Source organism: Caloenas nicobarica, chromosome 1 (genome assembly GCF_036013445.1).
Source record: "Caloenas nicobarica isolate bCalNic1 chromosome 1, bCalNic1.hap1, whole genome shotgun sequence".
Taxonomy (NCBI): Eukaryota; Metazoa; Chordata; class Aves; order Columbiformes; family Columbidae; genus Caloenas; species Caloenas nicobarica.
In genome coordinates, this window is record NC_088245.1 from 93758851 (window position 1) to 93779242 (window position 20392).

Here is a 20392-nt window from a genome sequence, read left to right on the forward strand (position 1 = left end):
AAACCAAAACCAACAACAACAAAAAACACACCAAACCCACACCAAACACATTGCTCTCATTTTGTGCATGAATTTTCCACTGGTGCAGAGCTTACCTATTTCAAAGCATTCTAAAAACTCCATGCTCTTAAACACAAAAGTACCTGTTACAGGCCAGTTAGAAACCCCGTATCGGAAAGTCGTTTCTCAACAAAAAATAAAAAAATTGCATACACGAAAACGAAGATGGAGTGGTTAGCTCTATGAGATAATACTGACTTTTAGCCTTCGCTCCAAGTAAAAAGGAATGAAGCCAATAGTAAAGAAAGGCTTGTAGAAACAGAAAATTTATTTTCTTAGACCAACAGATTTAGCTTGTAGTTGGGGAGTGGAAAAAACAAGCAAGTTATTTTTCAGGTCAGAAATGAAGAATCTAAGCCCATCAACATCTCATAAAAAAAAAAAAAAAGTAAAAATTATACTTTCCATATGCATTACCTAGCAGACATCCTCAGCTCTCTACAGATACTAAGAAATAAGTCAACACCACCTGCTGTTTTATAGACAAGTCAGTTAGTTATTCAGATTAGCAGACGACAGATCTCAAAGAGGACTGAAAAGCCAATGCTCTTTCCCATGCTCTTTTTCGAGACTTATACACACGCTGACAGGCCAGAGAAGAGGATTTCAGAGGTCAAGACACTGAGCTCTTCATCTACTTGATGGAGGTGCTGTCTTTACCTTTTGGTCTGACAGAGCCCTGTAGAATTAGTTACCATGAATTTCAAACAAGAAGTCCCCAAACAAGCATACTGTATCATCAAAGTGAAGTTAATAATTAAAAAAAAAAAAAAAATAAGGCCACATCCCTCAACTCATCACAGCTTCAACTCTAGGTTTTTGTAACCCTCTAAACTACTCAAAATGAGCAGCCAAAAAAAAGCACTGAACTGGTGAGTGGCAGTAATTATCCAAAATAGACTTCATTTTAGAACTTTAGTCTTCGTATGAAGAGCACTGACTTTCATATGGAAGAAGAGCTTGCTTAGGGGAGGAAATTTTGAAGTTTTTCTTTTAGTTAGTGTCTGTTTCTGGATAGGAAACAGAAAATTCCACCCAGTAATGTGTGAACTCCTCATAGTTCTGTAGCTAGGTGAAGATGCACTCCAGTTGAAGAATAAAGAAGAATTTTAAGAATAATTTACTGTTTCTTTTATTAGTAAGATCAGCTTTTCCGCTTTTGTAAGAAAAAAAAAAATTGCCAGGTGTTATGTGTGTAATGCATGAAGATCAGAGTATTTTTAATGAAATGAAAACCACCAAGCGCAGATGACAAGTCTTCAGAAAAAAAAAAAGTCAATGAATTCTCAATGAAAATTTATACTCACCGGTACAGTATCTTATCTTTGATTGGCATCAGAGAGTCATAAATGGTTAGTGAGTCAGTGATGCAGTTATCTGCTTCAATCTGGAGGGATACTATTGAAAGACGAATAAGATGGCCCACAGATGCAATCAGTTTAAAATAGCAGATCATTCCCCCTGAGGTAGTGTGGATATCCAGAGGAAAGTGCTCATGTAGGTGATCGGCATATAGATCATACATACAATTTGTTCCTGTAGAAATGCCACATTTTCAGCACTGGACACTGACTTCAAAACTGTTAAATCCACATGGCATTAAAAAAAAAATTCCTTAAAATTATTTTAAATGAAAACAACACATGAAAGCATATCTAAATCTGAAAACATAGTAATCTGTGCCAGTCGCTGTTTTAATATTAGTTACAAGTCTGTGGTCAAAGGAAAAGTCTATTCATAAAACTACAGAGCATGGCAAACAGTGCTGTAAATAAGCCTTTGCAGTGTATATTCACTAAATCGCCACCATTTTGTACAACAGGTATTTGCAGTTAACAAAGCTCTGTGTAGCCCCCTGATAGATTACTTCAATCAAATAATAGTTTGCTGGGAAACGTTTATCTATTTTCAAGGCATAAATCAACTGCTTGCCCCTACAAATATTAAGTTATTTATAATAAAATCAAAGCAAAATAAAAATCCACCAACATGTCTATATTACGTTGAGATTTTTAGATTGTTGTTCAAATATCAGGGGTCTTGATATTTTATTGTGAAATGAGCTATAAGTGTTACCACTAAATTCAGATTCATCAATTCCTTCAGTTTGGAAGGGATGCTAGGACTTTTCTCATTCAATGTCCTGCTCAAAGCAGGGTCAAAACTAATTCAGACTAGGACTTTGTCCTGTCGAGTCTTGAAAATTTTGGAGCATCAGAAGTCCCTATTAGAAATGGAAGTACTGTGAAATAGAAACAACACAGCCTACACAACACTTATAAATAAAAGAGGCAAAAAAAGATTGTGTCATAATTTAGATAAGAATAACCAGAAAATTACCCTACTTGCATTCAATTTTCCAATTAAACTGAAACAATTGTGACTTTCCAGTCGAATATATATTGAGGTCTTTATTTCGATTCAATATTGCAGCTCACAGTCAGCAAAAAGCCTTGGGAGTTTTTTGTTTGGTCATATCTAAAACCCTTAACAGAGCTCTTTGAGAGGTGAGAAGGAGGAAAAATGCAAATTAGGGAGAATAAGATCCACGGTAAATATTTGCATTAATTGCTGCCTGTTAAAAAGACAAGTCTCTGAAATAGTTACTATCATGGAACACCAGTTAGAGCACTGTGAAAGTTCACTGTCAATTGTTGACTCAAATTAAATGTTGGCCTTTTAACCACTAGTTAATCAAGACAGGAAGCGGCAGGCTTTGTCCGACTTCTGATTTACAATCTTGAAACTAATGCTATGAATGTTTGTGAGCAATCTGTAAGGGTCACATACCGTTCAACTGAATTACAGTTATAACTATTTAAAGCTTTGGTTGAGCCATTGTTCTTGCTTCTTCCTTCTTGTTCTTATCTCTTCCCAATAACATTCTTTTTACAATAGTTATTTGTGCTTATTTACTTACCCTTAACGAAGTCAGCTTTGATCATAATCCTTAGAATTATGTGACTATCATTTCTGCTACATAGTTAATAATGTGACGTGCTCACTGCTGGTATGGAGCTCAGTGCAGAAAATTCAGAGCTAGCTCTGGAACTAGAGGTAGCGCAAGCATACCAGCTTGAAACCACGGCTGGATAGAGTCTTTACCCAAACAAATCCTGCATAGCCAGATACTATGGCAAGCCAAATCACTCACATTGGCTGAATCTCTACAAGTCTCTTCTCCAATACATTCTTCAATAAGTTTGCACTTCAGTGCTGTTCCTGAACTAGTAACTACGTGAATCTTCATGCCAAAGTGACTCAATTGCTCTCAAAATGCAACCAAGCGATGCGCCTTCCTTGTATGCTGCTGCATGAGTATTTTCTTATCTGCACTGTGTTCTGTAGTCCTAAGCAGACACACCCAAGGGACCCCAACAAATAAAACTGTACCAGTATAAGACTTTCTCAACTTCTGTGGCAATCCATGTTGTTGTTCCCCTGCAACTTCATTGTATATCAGTATTATGCTTCTCATAGATATGACTTGCCACCTGTGGTTGACTACACTGTAGTGTAGTCTAGATGTCTAGAAAACAGCAGGTCATTCCTCTCTCCTTGTGTGAAAGATACCATATGAGTCCTAACAAATCCTTAGCATCAACATTTGTGTTACATTCCACTCCTGATTTTCTTCTCTTTTAGAGACTGCACTCTGGAATAAATTAAAACACAAAATCTGACTCTACTAGTTCCTCTGCACTGGAACACTTAACGTGGAGATTAAATTGCTATGCAAGTAAGTACAAATACACAAAATTATTTTATATAACTAAAATGCATGTAAGAAGATGTGACAAAGGCCAATATTGCTATGCTTTGCAGTTTAAACCAAGAAAGGTTTTGAGCAAAGGAATGCTGTAGCAAACTTGTCTTGAATTTTGAGAAATTATGGACTGATATCAGTCTAAGCATTGCAAACGATGGCCCAGGGTCTGTTACCCAAAGTCTGCCTGTGGACCACAGAACTAGGAGATCTTGACTTGGCTGCACTGACAAACTTAGTTGTTTAATTCTAAGAAAGTATGCAAGCTAAAACCTTGTAAGTTAACAAGTGGAAATCACACATAAAGGTATAACAAGTTAAGGTCTCAGAAAAGAAAAATACAGACATGGAAAGGTATAAATCCCTTAAAAACTGAAACAGTGCAACTTTATGAGATGAAGAGTAAGCTTATGTCAAGGAGCAAGGGTGGCCAACATATCTCTGGCTGATTGACAACTGCTGGCCTAACAGAGACTTATCAGGTGTCTGCAAAGGTGATTAGTATACTATTGCTTAGCCTAGTAGCACATTTTTTCTAGGTACCTACTCCACATACTCATGCACGTAGATGTGCTGTACTTTTAAACTGCTTGTAAAGTTTCTGCACATGGCCAAAGAACCCTACTGGGAGGTTTACAACATGAAACCAAGCAGGTATATAAGTAGTGTCTCCCATAATACCAGCAAAACTGAACTGCTTAAACTAATTCTTGTCAGGAAATTAATTCAAAAGAAGAACTCATCATTAACTTTGGAGAAAAGGGAGGGAACAAGAAAAAAGGATGGACAAAAGCATTGCTATCATTCAGCATAAAAGCCAATAGACTTAAATTTAGTACTTCCCAGTTTAGAAAAGGTTAATCTTCTCTTCAACACAGTGAACAGCAAATAATTGACTGAGTTTACTTCCTAGCATGCCACCAGGTACATCTTAAAAATTTACCAGTCAAATCAAAGGCAGATAGTTTCTGTATTTGTTGCATGCAAGATGCTCGGTCACTTTTACAGCAAGTCAGGACATAAATACCAAGGCTGAATTGAACTGTCTTAAATTAACATTGAAAAGTGTCTTTGAGTCTAAGATGTGAACTCAAAGTTCTGTTCTCCTCCTTTCTTCTGCCAGGAAGCTACCAAAATGGTGAATTACCTGTTCCCGTTGTTGACCAATAATCTGACCGAAGACCTGCTGCATAGAAAAAGAGTTGTATAAGTCTTCTCATTTGCCTGAAATCCAAAATTCAGGGTTTAACTCAATCACACTGTAATCCTAACACTAAACATACAGGACAAAACAGTTCTCTCCATAAGGAAGGCTGCCCAAGCCCCCTTCATTTCCGCAAATCCCACAAACAGCTTCAGAGGTATCATGTCCCCAGATATCTCAGCAACTGAGGCAAGAAGAGATTGCATGTCAATTAAGCAGTCAAATTCAGCTGAAGGACTGAGACAGAAGTAGTCAGGAGGTCATTTTCTCACCCTTGGCCACAAAGTCCTTCTTAGCTTTCAACTGAAGTTTGTTTTGTCCTTTGTTCATAGAGCTGAAAATCATACAACATTTTGTACCTGATTACATTAAACAGATACTTGAATTCCACATTGCCAACTTCTTCCTCAAGCGGGAATGGCAGAGGAGTTGTTTAACGAATGGGCAGCTTTATAATCCATTTTTTAATCTTTAATAAAGGGATGACAAGAATCTCCTTTTCAATGGAAGTTTGATCAATGCGGAAACCATAACCCTTCATCTTTTTTATACTTTTAAAGTCACAGACTAACCCAAATCTAAGCTGCCTACGAGGTGTCAGACTCAGCTTCTGAATATGAACATAAGCACTCTGGATACAGGAAGTTTTGTATTGGATATTCACAAGGACACTTTGTAACTTGATTTCACCTCAAATCTGGTTTTGATTTTCCTTTCCCCCCTTTTTTTTCCTATAATAATTTTAGCATTAGAAACCAAAGATTTTGGTTTATTTCTGGAATTTGCTACTCCAAGATAAAAATGTTTGCTTAACAAAGTGATTCCTCAAGGATATGGGTATATGCTAATACTAACCACTTAGTACAATGGAGTCCATGTCAACTGCAAGACCTTGGAGACTTCCCACAGAGGTCCGGTTGATGATACTTGTCTGAATGGAATCCTTTAAAATGGCAGCCACACAATCTTCACACAGAGCTTGGCCTTTTGCCTGTGGTACCACAAATACGATCCAGAAATGAATAAGAAGGCCTCCATTGTTGTTGTTACTGAAATAAAAAGGTCCTACAGATTATCATTGTATTGAAAGATTTCTGAAGACTGCACTTCTAACACAAGGTTATGAAGTATAAATTTAGCAGTGTATGGCTGATTTCCGTCTTGCCTTGTTACTTTTACACATGGAATGTATTTTTTTCCTCTTTAAAAAAAAGAAATCCCAAAACACGCTCTTTACACCTATTTGGGGATATCCACTAGGCTGATTTCCTGAGGTCTTCTGACTTTTGAGATCTATGGGAATCATAATATCTGCTTGAATTAGATCTGGATTATCTCCTAAAGATCAAACCAGAAATAGTAAAAATATTAGTTCCAGAAATGCAGAACTCTGCATCATTCTACATCTTACCGTGTACTGTGCACTGCAGTATGTAAGAAATGATTCCTAGAGTATTTAGGCAACACGTTAAAGTCTGTATATGATCACCTCAATCTTTACCTCCTTGTGGGGAAAAAGACCTTTAAATCAAATGTACACCAGAAGCTCCTGTTCCTCAATTGATATTATATTTGGTTTACAAGGACTGAAATAACTAATCTTCTAGCATTAATTGCACACATAATATTAGAGAAAGTGTGCTTTATTGCAGTATATTTTCCCCTTTGTTCTGTCAGTAGAAGATAGTTTTATACCAATAACAGTACTTATAAAATATATGCAGCTTAGTTAACAACACAGAGTTGTTCTCTAACAGCATGTTTAAGTGGTTAAACTTCTGTGTGACCCATCAGCCAAAGTATCACCCAACCTCTTTAGGGACATTATTTCTGTTGAGCTTAGATTATACTCCTGGGAGACAAGGAGTTGCTTATATGACTTTAGTTTGCTCCTACTTCTGTGACATTAATTGGTGTAGCTTGTAAGTGTATTTTGCTATCAGTACAAGCACATAGCACAGAGATTAAACTGTAACCACCAAAAATAGGCTTCTTTTGTGGGCTCATTGCATTGTAAACTACACAACAGAAATGCATTTACATTAACCACAGTTTTACCTGACTTCTGAAACGGTGGACTGCTTATAGAATTTGGAGAAAGAGGAGGTTGTGTAGACCAAGTTCATCTGAAAGAGAGAGTATTAAGATTTAGCACTTCTGAAAATCAGCCATACCTAGAGCCGTTATATGCCTAAGGCTTTCCTAGGAACATCCTCTTTATCACCAAGAATATGCAATATGCACACATTCCCAGACATACACCAGCCAAGCTAGGCAGAGCAGCAGACATGAGCAGACCAGCTCTTCAGTGCACCCATAACAAGTCAAATATTCCCAGGAAATATCAAACCTTCTGCCCACGGCTGGCTGACATATACAGCAATGCTTTTTCCAAATAAATGAGTTTTGAAAGGGGTGCGCATTCTTTGCCCAGCAAATCCCAAACATAGAAGGCTTCTCTATCCTGATGCTGAAACTTAGGCCAATCTTCAGGAAATGAGCACGTGCTCATAACATTTTGTGTGTTCCTCCTAAGGTGCAGTTAACAGCATACATCTGAGCCTTTTCCAGAGAATCACAGAAAGATTGAGACTGGAAGAGACCTCTGGAGAGCATCTAGTCCAACCCCTCTGCTTAAAGCAGGGTCAACTACACCATGTTGCTCAGGGCTGTGTCCAGTTGACTGTCTCCAATATTGGAGACTCCACAGCCTCTCTGGACAACTGCTCCAGTGGTTGAACACCTTCACACTTAAACAGTTTTTTTCTAATGTTTATGTGGACTTTCTTGCATTTTGATTCAGTTTGGACCTGTTTTCTTCAATAACAGCTTAGTATTAATGTGTTTGTTTCTAAAATACACACAGCGTAGAATATATGGAGAAGGAAAAACTCGGCCCATTTCATACTGTGGGACTGTCTTTGGGGAAAGCAAGCTCCTGATTCCACCATTTCTTTGAATCTGTGTGATAATACCAGTGTGACAATAACCTTCCTTCATCTTGGTCAAGGAAGCACACTCCTAAAGCCACAAGGTGGCATGTACCTCAAGCTGTTCAGACCTCATCCTGCTGCTTTACAGTTAAAATTAATGCCCAACGGACTATAACACAGATTATTTTGAAGCAGAGGCAGTAAAAAGCATATTAATATTAGTACCTAAATTTCAGTGTTTGACACAGGAAGTTTGAACCACTATTTTAAGGGCCTAAATAAAATGGGTGGGGCTCAATCTCCAGGTTAGGCTACAAGGGATTTTCTATATTAATGTTAGTATCCAAGGCGAAAGGAGCCTACTGTGAGAGGTTCTCCACTAACACACTGGTGGTTCCTGGGCCAACAGCCATGAACAAAAAGGTTTCAAGAAGGAAAAACAAGCAAATCCCCAAATCCCCACATCCCTACTAACAATTTTAGTCAATAGTCATGTCACCAACAAACACAGTTTCAGCAACGCAAAATGCATTTTAAACAAAGAATAACTTCCAAGCTACGTTCAGGTAGGAGATGGCGACACTTGCAGTTCACACCTGCTGTCTGTCACCTCTCTCCACTGTGCCTGACAGTGGCAGGATGCTCTGGGACAAAAGCAAGACACCGGGCTCACAGCAGGTTAGAGCTGCTCCACGGAGAGCAGGGGAAGGACATGTCCTGCGCTAGTTGTCTGTTATCCTGTCTGAAAGCACTTCAGTTGTTAACAGGCAGGACTAGGAAAATCAGACTGTCTGCTTCCAAGTATTTTGTGATCCAGCTTTTAGAGCAGCAGGAGGAAAGACAGCTGGAAAACAGTAACATGAGTTCATATTATACGAAGATAAAAACTTAATTATTCAAAAATCTCCTTGTTGCATCTGACATTATTTTTGTTTATTTGTTTTGCAGTTTTCATACTATTGCTTGAATCCTTATGTGGACAGTACTGCATTAGCTGGCACTAATGCCTTTTTCCTCCTAACGCCAAACATCTTTAAAGTCAAATTCCCTTTTAACCAAGATTCCCACTCCTCTCTTCCCACTGTAGAGCAGCCTTAACTGCCTACAACACAGTGCTATTTCTGCTTTGACTGATGCAAGGTGTTTGAGAAGAATAATGGTCTTTAGAATACCTAGAAGCAGAAGGAAATGTAAATGTAAATATGTTTGAGAGCTCTAGGGTAATTATAGATGCTCTAAGGCAGAAGACTGGCAGCAGACACCAATTTAAATGCAAAAGACTTCATCGGTTTAATGTCACAAATGTGGCAATTAAGTTTTGAAGGGGTTTTGTAGAGTTCTATTCATAGACCTCCATTTGTGGGGGGAAATATGTAAATTTTTTAGTAAATCTGAAAGTCAAACAGACCTTTTCAAAACTCAGTTTGTGATTAACAAACTGAAAGCAGTCAGTTCCTTCCTACCTCCAGATAACAGCCCTTTGTACATAGTCTTTCAGAGAGTGGGAAAAAAAAAAAAAGAAACAAACAAACAAAAAAAATAGTAGAACACCACAGCAGACTCAATGGCACCTGGAAGTTGCATGTCTTGTTTGCAGTTCTGATTTTTTTGCTAGCCAAGCAGTCCACTCATCTTACCACATGCTGCACATTCTGTGCTACAGAGAGGAATTCTTTCGACTCCTTTTGCCTGTATTCTGGGAGAAACTCTATGTTGGCAACACGAAACAGTCCAACAAAATACAATGCATCTTTGTTTTCTGCCTGAACTGCAAGAAACAAAGACAACAGTTAGTCTCCATTTTATTTTTACTCTTTTTTTAAATAACAATGAGATTTTTTTCTGATTAAATTCTAAACCAAATTAATCTTTTCAGCTTTACAATAGAAATCACTGCCAAAAGAACACTATGTGTTCATAGGCAAACCATTCTATGAATAGATGAGTCCCACAATATGGTTAATCGAGCACCTGTTCCCTGCACACAAGATAGGATATCACCATACAAATGAACCAGGATAATGAAGGTAATATCAGCATCCAGATTCTGGAGCATTCCTAACGAATCTTAGGCAGTATTAACATCAGGGTTCTAAAGAGGAGAACATAGGTTTTACTGCCTTATTAGACACAGTAACTTCTTTAAATCTCTTCTGCATGAGAGACAAAGGACTTATTCGACCTTCAGCAGGCCAAGAAACAGAGTAAAAGTCATAATTTTTGAGGAATCAAGTTCATAGAAACTGTCAAGTCTATGCAATTAACTATCACATTAAAAAAAAGTTTTGCATAACACTTTAAAAAAAAAAAAAAAAAAAAAATCACACTTCCTAAAGCCAGCAGCTATGTCTGCTCTTATAATTTAATTACTTGTTAAGTCTTAACAAAGACAACCCAAAGTCTTTCAGGGCTCATTTAAGTAAGCCTATGTTTATTTTAGAAATAGCCTTCAGGACAAGATCTTAAGCCCTACTGAAAGTGCCATTTATTGGGGACAGTAATGTATGAAATCATCATAAGCTTTTAGCAACTCACCAATGAAGAGCCATAGTAATGTCCAGGTTACAACTCCTAAAATGAATAGAATGAGGGTAAAGAGAATTATTTTGTTTTGAAAATTCCACAGTAATTTATCTTTTTTCTTCAATTTCAGTTTGCCATGTTTTTTCCTTGCCAGAATCTTCTTTGCCAGTTTATCTTCTGCAGCTACCATTTGGAGTGAGATGTTGGCTACCTAAAACAAGGTGAAAGACAGCAAAAAGTGTGGAACATTTCTAAAAGCAATTGGCTGAACAACAAATAGAAGAGATTCCCACATATATTTGTCTGTTATGGCATACCCACAGCTATAATTAACTTAGTAGCAATTTAAGACTCCAATCAAAAATTCAGGTTCTTTTCTTCCAGACACTTGCAGCTATAACAGTGAGTCGGTCTCTAATGCATAAGGATGTAAACCACAACATACCATAGGATAACAGCTCAACATGCAACAACTACCCAGCATTAACTATATGAATGAATGCTAATATCCTTGTGCGTACCTCATTAGTGTAAACTAGCCCTCTGTAGACCAGAGGGTACACAACATTGGATTACCTTGTGCTGTCTGCAGCTGAGATGTATGCACAGACAAGTACTGCCAAACAACAGCTTTTCAACAGCAGCTTGGTAACATAACCCAACAAGGTGTCTCATGACCCAAACCTTTGCTATGCTTCTGCATGTTTGGTGCTGAAGCAGACACACATTCAGCCATTCATTCCTCCATTTGTGTGAAGTGGGAGAGAGGGGTTAGCACGATGGTAAAATAGTCAGTCCTGGTTCCAATACAATGGCTTGTCATTTCCCTGCTAAGGGACCAGGAGACAGGTGTATAGACACCTCCCAGCTTGTGGTCAAAATGACACTGCTATTCCCAAAACAAAAAATTTATTCTCAAACCAGAACTATCCCAATGCGAGGGGGCTCAACCCATTCATTCCTCAGAAAAAAGTCCCCTCTTCTTTTCAGGATGAGGAACAGTGGGTATGGACAGCCTTCTCCTGCATGTCCAGCTGCCTCTGAGAGGTTCCCTCCTATGAACAGGAGGACACAGCACAGGTCATGCTGGGATGGGACCTAGGAAAGGTCGTCACTTGAACATCCAGCACCTTGACAGTTTATTTTGAACTACAGTCCAAAGTTTTTAAAGCTAGATTCAAAATATCTCCTGAACATCTTACCTAGGTACAGAAGACTTCTATGTGACACTTACTACATTTGCAGGAGCAGTTTCTACTTTCTAGAAGTATCTTATCTATCTACAGTTTGGTCTGTTCTGGAAAGTCTGTTTGAACCAGGCACTCCCCCACACATTTTCCTCTGCAGAAGATAATCAGCCCACTTAAACATACAAATAATGCCTATCAGATGCTGCAGGCACAGCAATAGCTGCCTGGGGAAATAGCTGGGACTTCACAAAATTTCCTTTTGGAGATCTCCTGTGACAGTCAAATACTTCATTGCGAGATCAGCTAGAGGTTCGACCACCTTTTCTCAAGTTAATTCATTGTTTCGTCTCTGCAGTGGTTAGCTGACAAATTCCTGGACCACTCAGGGCATCAATAACCAAATGCACTGAGTATGAACACAGGTATAGCTGTGATACCCTGCTAGAATTAGAACTATATTAAAAAAAAAAAAACGCTGCCAACTTTTATCTTCCTTATATCACAACTATAGCATAAGTTACCTAATATTGCTACATCAATAAAGAACACTCAGGAAAATTATTCCAAAGGTATGTTGATGCTAGTGAGAGGGAAGTTCTCAAGAGGCTGCCATAGGAAGTTGTGGGTTCTCCATGACTGGAGGTGTTGACAAACACCAGTCAGCAATAAGCAGCAAGTGTTTTAGTAGAGAAGACTTCTATGAAGCACAAAACAGACTTTGAGATAAAAAGTCCTGGCTCAGGACTTCATATATACAAAAATAAAACAGAACTCCGCCATCTTGAATATAAGCAAAAAGCTCTTTTGTTTTGGTCTTCATCTTTGGAACAGCTTAATTCATTTTCAAAGTGGGTCTCCACTACCTCACAGCTGATTTTATGCCACTTGTGGTCTAGGACCTACTCAGAGGTACATCACCTCTCAGCAATGCAAGTCAGGAATCTCTGACAAAGTCCAATGGTAACTGGTGTGTGATTTGTTCATGGTACAGGTAGTCTCACTCTGCTGAAGACATACCCATGTCCCATCACCTGTCCCTTTCAGTGCCCACACAGAAATACACCAAAGAGTTCACAACCATGCCAGAACAGATGCGCATGCAAGAGCACAGACCTTGACTTGGGCAGATCTGGCTGTTCTCTGTGCTCAGTAGATCTTTCTCAGCTTCTGCATGGCTATAAGGGGTAGGCAGTGAGAACGGCTGCAACGAGCTGCCGGGCTCTTTACCAGCATTTCATTCTTTGAAGCCTCTCAGAAGGTACACTGCAAGAGTGTGTGGTCTGTTGTAGACCAAAAGGTGTGGACACAAGACTGATTTTTCATCCCCGCTAACTATATTTCACTTGAGGAAGGAGAAGACTATGAAACTCAGGAAGTACTCAGTTAACTGCACTGAGTTATCAATGTGAGATGCTAAGCTTCATACAGTGGCTACAAAAACTATGTGCTGATGGAGCTTGATGCCCAGGAAATGCCAAGCATAGTTAGTCATTTGCAAAAACAGTGCTGTGAAGTAATCTACAATAAGTGGTTGTTTCCTGCTGCCCAACACTAGTAGAGCCACACCTGAAGTACTGTGCCCAGTTTTGGACCCATCAGTGTAACAGAGATGTTGATAAACTGGAGTGACTCCAGGAGAGGGCCACCAAGAGGTGAGGGGCTGAAGGATATGATGTACAGCAAAAATGTTGTGAATGCTGGGGTTGTTCAGCTGGGGACAAGAAGGTATAGTCAGTGTGAGTAAACCTAATCATAGATTTCCCTACCTAAAGTGGGTTATGGAGAAGGCAGAGCTGCACTTTTCTCATTGGTACACAGCAAAGAGACAGCCACAATAGTCACACATGGTAGCAGGGGAAATTCCAGCTGGGGAGGAAGGGAGTGGAGGTGGAGAAAAGAAAAAAAAAAAAAATTTTAATCATGAGAGCCATGCACCTGAGCCATGCCCAGAGGTCAGGAAACCTTAATCCCTGGAGATATTCAAAACTCAGTGGGACAATGCCTTCAACAAGAGAACTCTGTGTATCCTCACAGAGAGAGCATAAACAACATCAAATATCCTGCCAGTCTCGTAGCCAAATACAATGGCTGGTGACCTAGAGCTGAGGAAGTTCAAAGAATAAAAAGTTCAAGAAGAATAATTAGTAATAAGTAACAATGAGCAGAGTAATAAGACCTAGTAGTACACTTTACTATTTCCTCAAACAAAATGTGAAAACACTGAACTGGAAGATTTCGGACTCATATATTCTATCTAGGTAATTAACTGCACTTGTTTTGCATGTTATCAAGAAAGACTCAATTTGCCAGTCTTATGTATTTTTAAAAAAACTTAATGAGTACAATTCTGTATAAGGACAAAAACCAAATTGCCTTTTTGTATAAAGCTCTGTTCTGTTTTGTCAAGTTCCTTATTCACTCAGGTGTTCAATAGGACAGCTTGAGACAGGCCAATGAATGCTCAGTTCTGACATTTGAAATTTGGACCATTATGGATCAATGAGGACAGTTGCCCTTTTCATCAATCTTTCCCAAGAATATTTTATATTTAAGTTTTTCCTTTTGTTGGTTGTAGATCTAACCAGATTTATTCTTCAAAATTTAGATACAAAGTTCCTGCCAAAGATTGTTAAATATTGTTCAAGATTGACATAACTGGACTGTAAGCATGCATTTGAAACAGCTAATGTCTTCATTGCATCTACCACAATTCTAACCTTATTTTTAAAAATGCACTTCATGAATCAAGGCTTGCATGGCAAAGTTCTCTGTTACACAGGATTCACAGGAATACTGAATGTTATGCTCTACATTTTAAGTATTTCTCCAGGTTGCATTGGTTTACCATAAATACTTTATAGTACAAAAAACAAAGGCTGTTCCCTTCCTTCAATAAGGATCACAGCTCTTAATTCAGCTTTTGTCTCTACAGCAATTTAGTTCTTGTATTCTAGAACTGGTTTCCAGCTAAAATTGCAATTTGACTATCACCATACGCTAAATTATTTAATTACTACTTTGTCATGAGTTAATGCTCACACAATAGTCCTCTTTGGTATCTTCTCAGGGAAAAGCAAAACATTTTACCTACTCTAATATTGCCTTTCTTGCCTAGAAATTGATTTATTTTTGGAAAAATGTGCTGCCATGACACCAATATAAGCTTTTTGTATTATCACACTGATATTCCCATTATTTCAGTTATCTGAAAATACTTGTTACTAACAATCCTGAAGATATACAAACAAATGTTGACAACACAAAAGGTATAACAAATCAACTGGGATGTTAAGTCTAATACTTGATAATTAGATCATAAGAGATCTAATAGTGTCAAGAAGTGTATGAAATCAAGAATACTTAAGTCATCTACTTACACTTAGTTCGTCTTCAGGTTTAGCTGCTGGGTGATCACTCTTTTCATCCATCCCGGCAGAATTAATTTTATTGCTTGTCCCAGCTGGAAAAGAGTCTTCCATCTTTTCCCAGGCACTACTCCTACTTCTGAAGCTGAAAACAGCTAACAGCGATGTCCAGAACCAAGAGAGGCATCAGTTTACCTTGACGAGTTTCCGATTGTAATCGCATCTGCCCTGTTGCTCTTTTGTGAATATTAGGAGGCTGCCGTCAAGTAACTTTAGACATAAAAGTCAGACTAAATAAATAGACTTTTCATAGTCTTTTTAAGTCGGAATAGACTCCAACTTGTTAAAACAAAATCACAGTGCTAAAACCTACATATCATTAAAACTTCACAAAATAAGTTTCCGTAAACAAGAAAAGTAGCAAGTAAAATGTAAATATGAGAGCAAACTGAAAGAAGCAAAATAAATTTAAGTACCTTGAGTAAGAGTGCTGCAAATAGCAGATAACCATTGCAAACCAAGAAGGGCATTTTGACTCGCTTCTAGAACTTCGTAACATACCTTCTGAACACTCAAATTTGCTTTTTTTTATTGTAACCAAGAAATAAGCTGCTCCAGGTAACATATTTCCTATTGTTAAAATAGATCAGGCTTCAAACTGAGAATCCTTTTTGTAATCAGATGCAGGAAGTCACTGGTACCATAACAGTTCCATCCTATTTTCTTTGGTAATTAAATATTTATAGAGGATGTAAACCAGTACTTTCCTCAATGGATGCTAACTATAGAGCTGTCTTTACTTTTAAGCGATGAGCAATCTCAATGCCTTACTGGGGTCAGCTTCAGAAATGGCACTGGACAAATGTCAACTTTTTTTTAAAAAAAGAAAAAGACAAAACTACATTCCATCAATTTATCTTTGAAGATATGAAACCAAGCTAACAATCATAAAACTTCAGCAACACAGTAGTGTAGAGGTATAGAATAGATGCAGCCAGACCTCCTGACAGGTGAGTTCCAGGCACAATCTATGCTCCATGGGTATAACCAGCAACAGATGACTTCAACTACAAGGCAAAAGATGCTACAGTTAGATAATGCACTTGTAAATGAAAATATTTACTGTCTGTGTGTTAGTCTTTGGCTGCGGCCTGAAGCACAATATTTATGTCCTCAGTCATTGTTTGTTATTTACTCTAGAACTCCAAGGTATTTATACCATATGAAGTGATACTTTAAGCTCTGGGCCTTATTAATGCTTTAGTAGCACAGGAAAATCTATTAATTTATTCCATATTACTATATATAATTGCTTACAACTCCAAATTTATCTATTTGTTTTTAATTACACCTAAGTTTTTGGAGACTATCATGGTCTCTTAAAGAATTCATGTAATCCCGAAGAACCTTCCACTATACTGCATACAGGGAGTTACTATGATACAAAAGGTATTCAAGAAGTTGGTCCATAGATTAAAAGAACATTGTACATAAAACCACTTTCCCTTTGTCAGTACTCAAAATCTTTTGCCTGTTTATTGAATAAATCCTCTATAATCTGAGGAAGAATAGTTACCTCCAGATTTCACTTTTCTTCAGCTATTTAACTTCACATATTTTCTTCAAAGAAGAGAAAAATAACCATGGTGTTTGTTATTGAAACAGCAACAAGAGTCAATCAAAAGGTATAGTCTTAAATGTGTGCTTTAAACTTAGTAAGAAAATTATATGCCATTTTCTCTAGATCACACAGAAAGACTGAGATGGAAGTTATCTACATTCCTTCAATGAGATAAATAACACTATTATGCACCTTTCATGTACATAGGGTGTATAGGGCTTGCTTGTATGAAATAAATAAATGAAGAAAAAAAATACGGAGATGGAGGAGGAAGTCCTCTAGGTGTCAGAGCAGAGATCATTGCAGTAGCCCATGGAGGAGAGCACGTTGGAGCAGATGGATATTCCTGAAGGACTGAGGCGCATGGAAAAGAGTGGGAAAGGAGGAGCAGCAGAGAGAAACCACAGACCACAACCCCCCCTTCCTACTCAGGGTTTGAGGGGTGGTGTGGACCACACAAGTAGAGGATTTGTGAGTGAAGAAACAAAACTGACCCTGGGAGAGGAGGGAGGAACAGTGTTGTTTCAATGTTTGTCTTTTTGTTTCATACCGCCCAAATTAGTAGTTGCATTTTTTTTTAATGGACAACCAATTTAGTCAATTTTCCCCAAGCTGAGTCTGTTTTGCCTGTGACAGTGACTGGCAAGTAATCTCCCTGTCTTCATTTCAAACCATTATTTTTCTCTCCTTCCTGTTCTTCCCATTTTCTTCCCCCATCCTGCTGAGGAGGGGAGAGAGGGACTGAGTAGCTGGGTGGGAGTTTGGCTGATTGCCACCGCTAACCCACAACAATGTCACAGTACCTGGTACTGACTTCTTCCCCTCTTCCTCTTAAAAAACGAAGTTAGAGTTTGAGGTTTTTTTCAAGACAGGTGCATTCTGTTTCCAAGTAAAGCTAAGAATAAAGACGTTGGCAAACTGAAATAAAACAAGAAACGCAATAGGAATATATTCATTTTATGAAAGTGAGGACTGTTGTTTCCTTCTGTTTCATTAATTGAATGTTCCCTATATAAAAAAAAAAAAGTCTGGAGATTAAAAAAATCTGAAGCCAATGCAAACCACAGGCTGTTTCCCCTGACAGATACCAGCAAGTCCAGGTCAGCTCGAAAAGTTAATATTAGCCATTATTCCATTTCTGAGCTCTATGGAGAAATGTGCTTTCATATAGGTCCACCTGCAAGGGCCACGGACTTTAAGCCATTACTTGGTATGCTTGGTATTAGGCAGCTTGATTTTATCTCCCGCAAGTAATGCATATCAAAGCATGCCTCTTATCTCTTTCTGACTCAAATCAATATAACACCTATATTGATTAGTTTCAGAAGCATCCTATTTTCTTGCCATTGTCATGGCTTCTAGACCAATTTCACCTCTTCATGCTTTCCTACTACTACAAAATCCACTGATACAAATCACATACTTCTCGGTTTAGTCACATAATGAGAGTGACACTTGGTTTTATTTGCACCATTTTCTCTCAAGGCTGTAGTTTCCTCATGCACATCTGTTTGGCAGCCTGATTTTTCTATTCCCCCTCTCTCTCTCCAAAACCCACACACAACGAGGGGCAGCCTGGCATGTAGAATAGAATCGTTTCAGTCAGAAGAGACCCTCAGGATCAAGTCCAACCATAACCTAACCTAGCTCTAGTACTAATCCATGTTCCTAAGAACCTTGTTTAAATGCCTTTTAAACACCTCCAGGGATGGTGACTCCACCACTTCCCTGGGCAGCCTGTTCCAATGCCTGACAATCCTTTCCGTGAAGAATTTTTTCCTAATATCCAGTCTAAACCTCCCCTGGTGCAACTTGAGGCGCTTTCCTCTTGTCCAATTCTGTTTTCCAGACTCAGTCTATACTCAATGGTAAGAGAGAAGCATCCAAGACAAAGAAGATATATCATGCTTTCACCATTGAGCACAGATAGAGAAGAGGTAATTATCTTAGACTTCAACAAACCTAACATTTACAAAATCCTCTCTGTATAATAGAAGTCCTTCCCTTCTGACCAAAGCTTCCTCCATCATCATTCAGAGACAGTCTTTCTTGCTGCTTAATCTGACAGGAGCCTTGAAACAGCTTGCCAGCATGAACCCAATAACACCTCGGGGCACTCTAGAGAGCTACTAACCTCAGCATGTCATTTTTTCCTAAACCGAACATCAAAAGTGACAGTTTGTTTGTACTTCAGGATCTCCCTTTGTGAAGCAGCAACGTCTAACAAGCTACACAAAAATTTGGGAGGAAGAAATGTCCATACACAATGCAAAGTTAATTCTGCCAAAACCTGATTTTGGTACATATAAAAATTCTCTCACATACTGCTTGTTTCAGTTTTTCTTTAATCAAAACTCAGACAAAGCACAGGTCTTATCAGATCTGTGAAAACTAATCCATGGTGATTTATGATAACACTTGAGAAGACATTCATAAATCTTCTTAAATCAATCAATTTTCAGAGCTGACACTAACACTGTACAATTGCATATTTTATCCCTTTAATAATTTCTTCAAATTACAGCCAAGATTACTTCCAACAGAGTAAGAAAAGGTGTTGACTGCACTTCTTAATAACACAGCTAAATTCGTAATTCAGCTTCAGTTCGAACCTAGAAAAGGTCAAATACCTATACCTTCAAAAAGCACGTATTAAGAATAACTGGTATGCTATTAATAGTCTGCAGAGATCTGCATACACACAGGTAAATCATTAACATTTTGGATACATCTCTTCCATCACAGGAGATGGAACCAGCACAGATGAAACTGTAAGTTGAAATGAGGCTTTTACCAAAGTATGTAAGTGGGTGGCGATTGATTACTAAATTATTAATAATTGACTACTAACTTATGTTTCAGTATCAACTTTGAACCTCTTTCTCCTCCCTCATTGAATGAATACCATGCCGCTTGCCTTCAAGACCTTTGTTGTCTGGAAATGTAGCTTCAAATCACAGTACTCATATTTAATTTTTCTTCTGAAAAAATAAACTGAAAAAGGGCAGATTTAGATCAGATATAAGGAAGAAATTCTTCACCAAGAGGGTGCTGAGTCAGTGGAACAGGCTGCCCAGAGAAGCTGTGAATGCCCCATCCCTGGAAGTGTTCAAGGACAGCCTGGATGGGGCTTTGGGCAACCTGGTCTAGTGAAAGGTGTCCCTGCCCATGGCAGGAGGGTTGGAACTAGATGATCTTTAAGGTCCTTTCCAACCCAAACCATTCTGTGATTCTGCTTGAGCTCTTACTTAATTTCTGATTCTTGTCAATCCTTGACCATGCACTAGAAGCCTCCAATGTAACAAAATAGTTTCCCAAGAGACAAAATTATCTTGGAAATTATAGGCAATTGAGCTGTCTTCAAAGATCCAGACACGATACATATCTGCCATTGACACAGCATTTCATCTGAAGTGAAGCCACTGACAGCCTTGCACAGCAGCCTCCCTGAGCACTAATAGAGCTATTTTGCCTCGCCTATGCAGATTGAGAACAGCTTAATTATTTGTACCCCCATCAATTTAAATTAAAACAAAAAGGCTAAGCGAGCACATCTTTTGGCCATAGCATCTATTTGTCAGTCTGTGACATTTTAGGGACAGACAAGCCCTGCTATTTCATCAGTTAATGGTCTTGCACCACTTACCTCTTATTTGGGGCACTAGCTAATTTTACTCTCAATTTCTTTCTTGCTTATATGAAACTGGACAGCTCTGTATGGCAGGGAACA

The 20392-nt window shown here is 38.4% G+C and overlaps 1 protein-coding gene across 1 annotated transcript in view; it reads right to left on the reverse strand.

Moving 5' to 3' along the window:
* TMPRSS7 (transmembrane serine protease 7) overlaps positions 1-15155 on the reverse strand; it is a 31153-nt gene extending 15998 nt beyond the window's left edge. The window contains exons 1-7 of the mRNA XM_065645925.1: positions 15054-15155; positions 10499-10697; positions 9601-9731; positions 7089-7156; positions 5886-6079; positions 4974-5012; positions 1368-1596 (exon numbers count right to left, since the gene is read on the reverse strand). Coding sequence (XP_065501997.1) covers positions 1368-1596; positions 4974-5012; positions 5886-6079; positions 7089-7156; positions 9601-9731; positions 10499-10697; positions 15054-15155 — 962 coding nt within the window. The remainder of the gene's footprint in view (positions 1-1367; positions 1597-4973; positions 5013-5885; positions 6080-7088; positions 7157-9600; positions 9732-10498; positions 10698-15053) is intronic.
* Positions 15156-20392: the final 5237 nt, after the last annotated feature.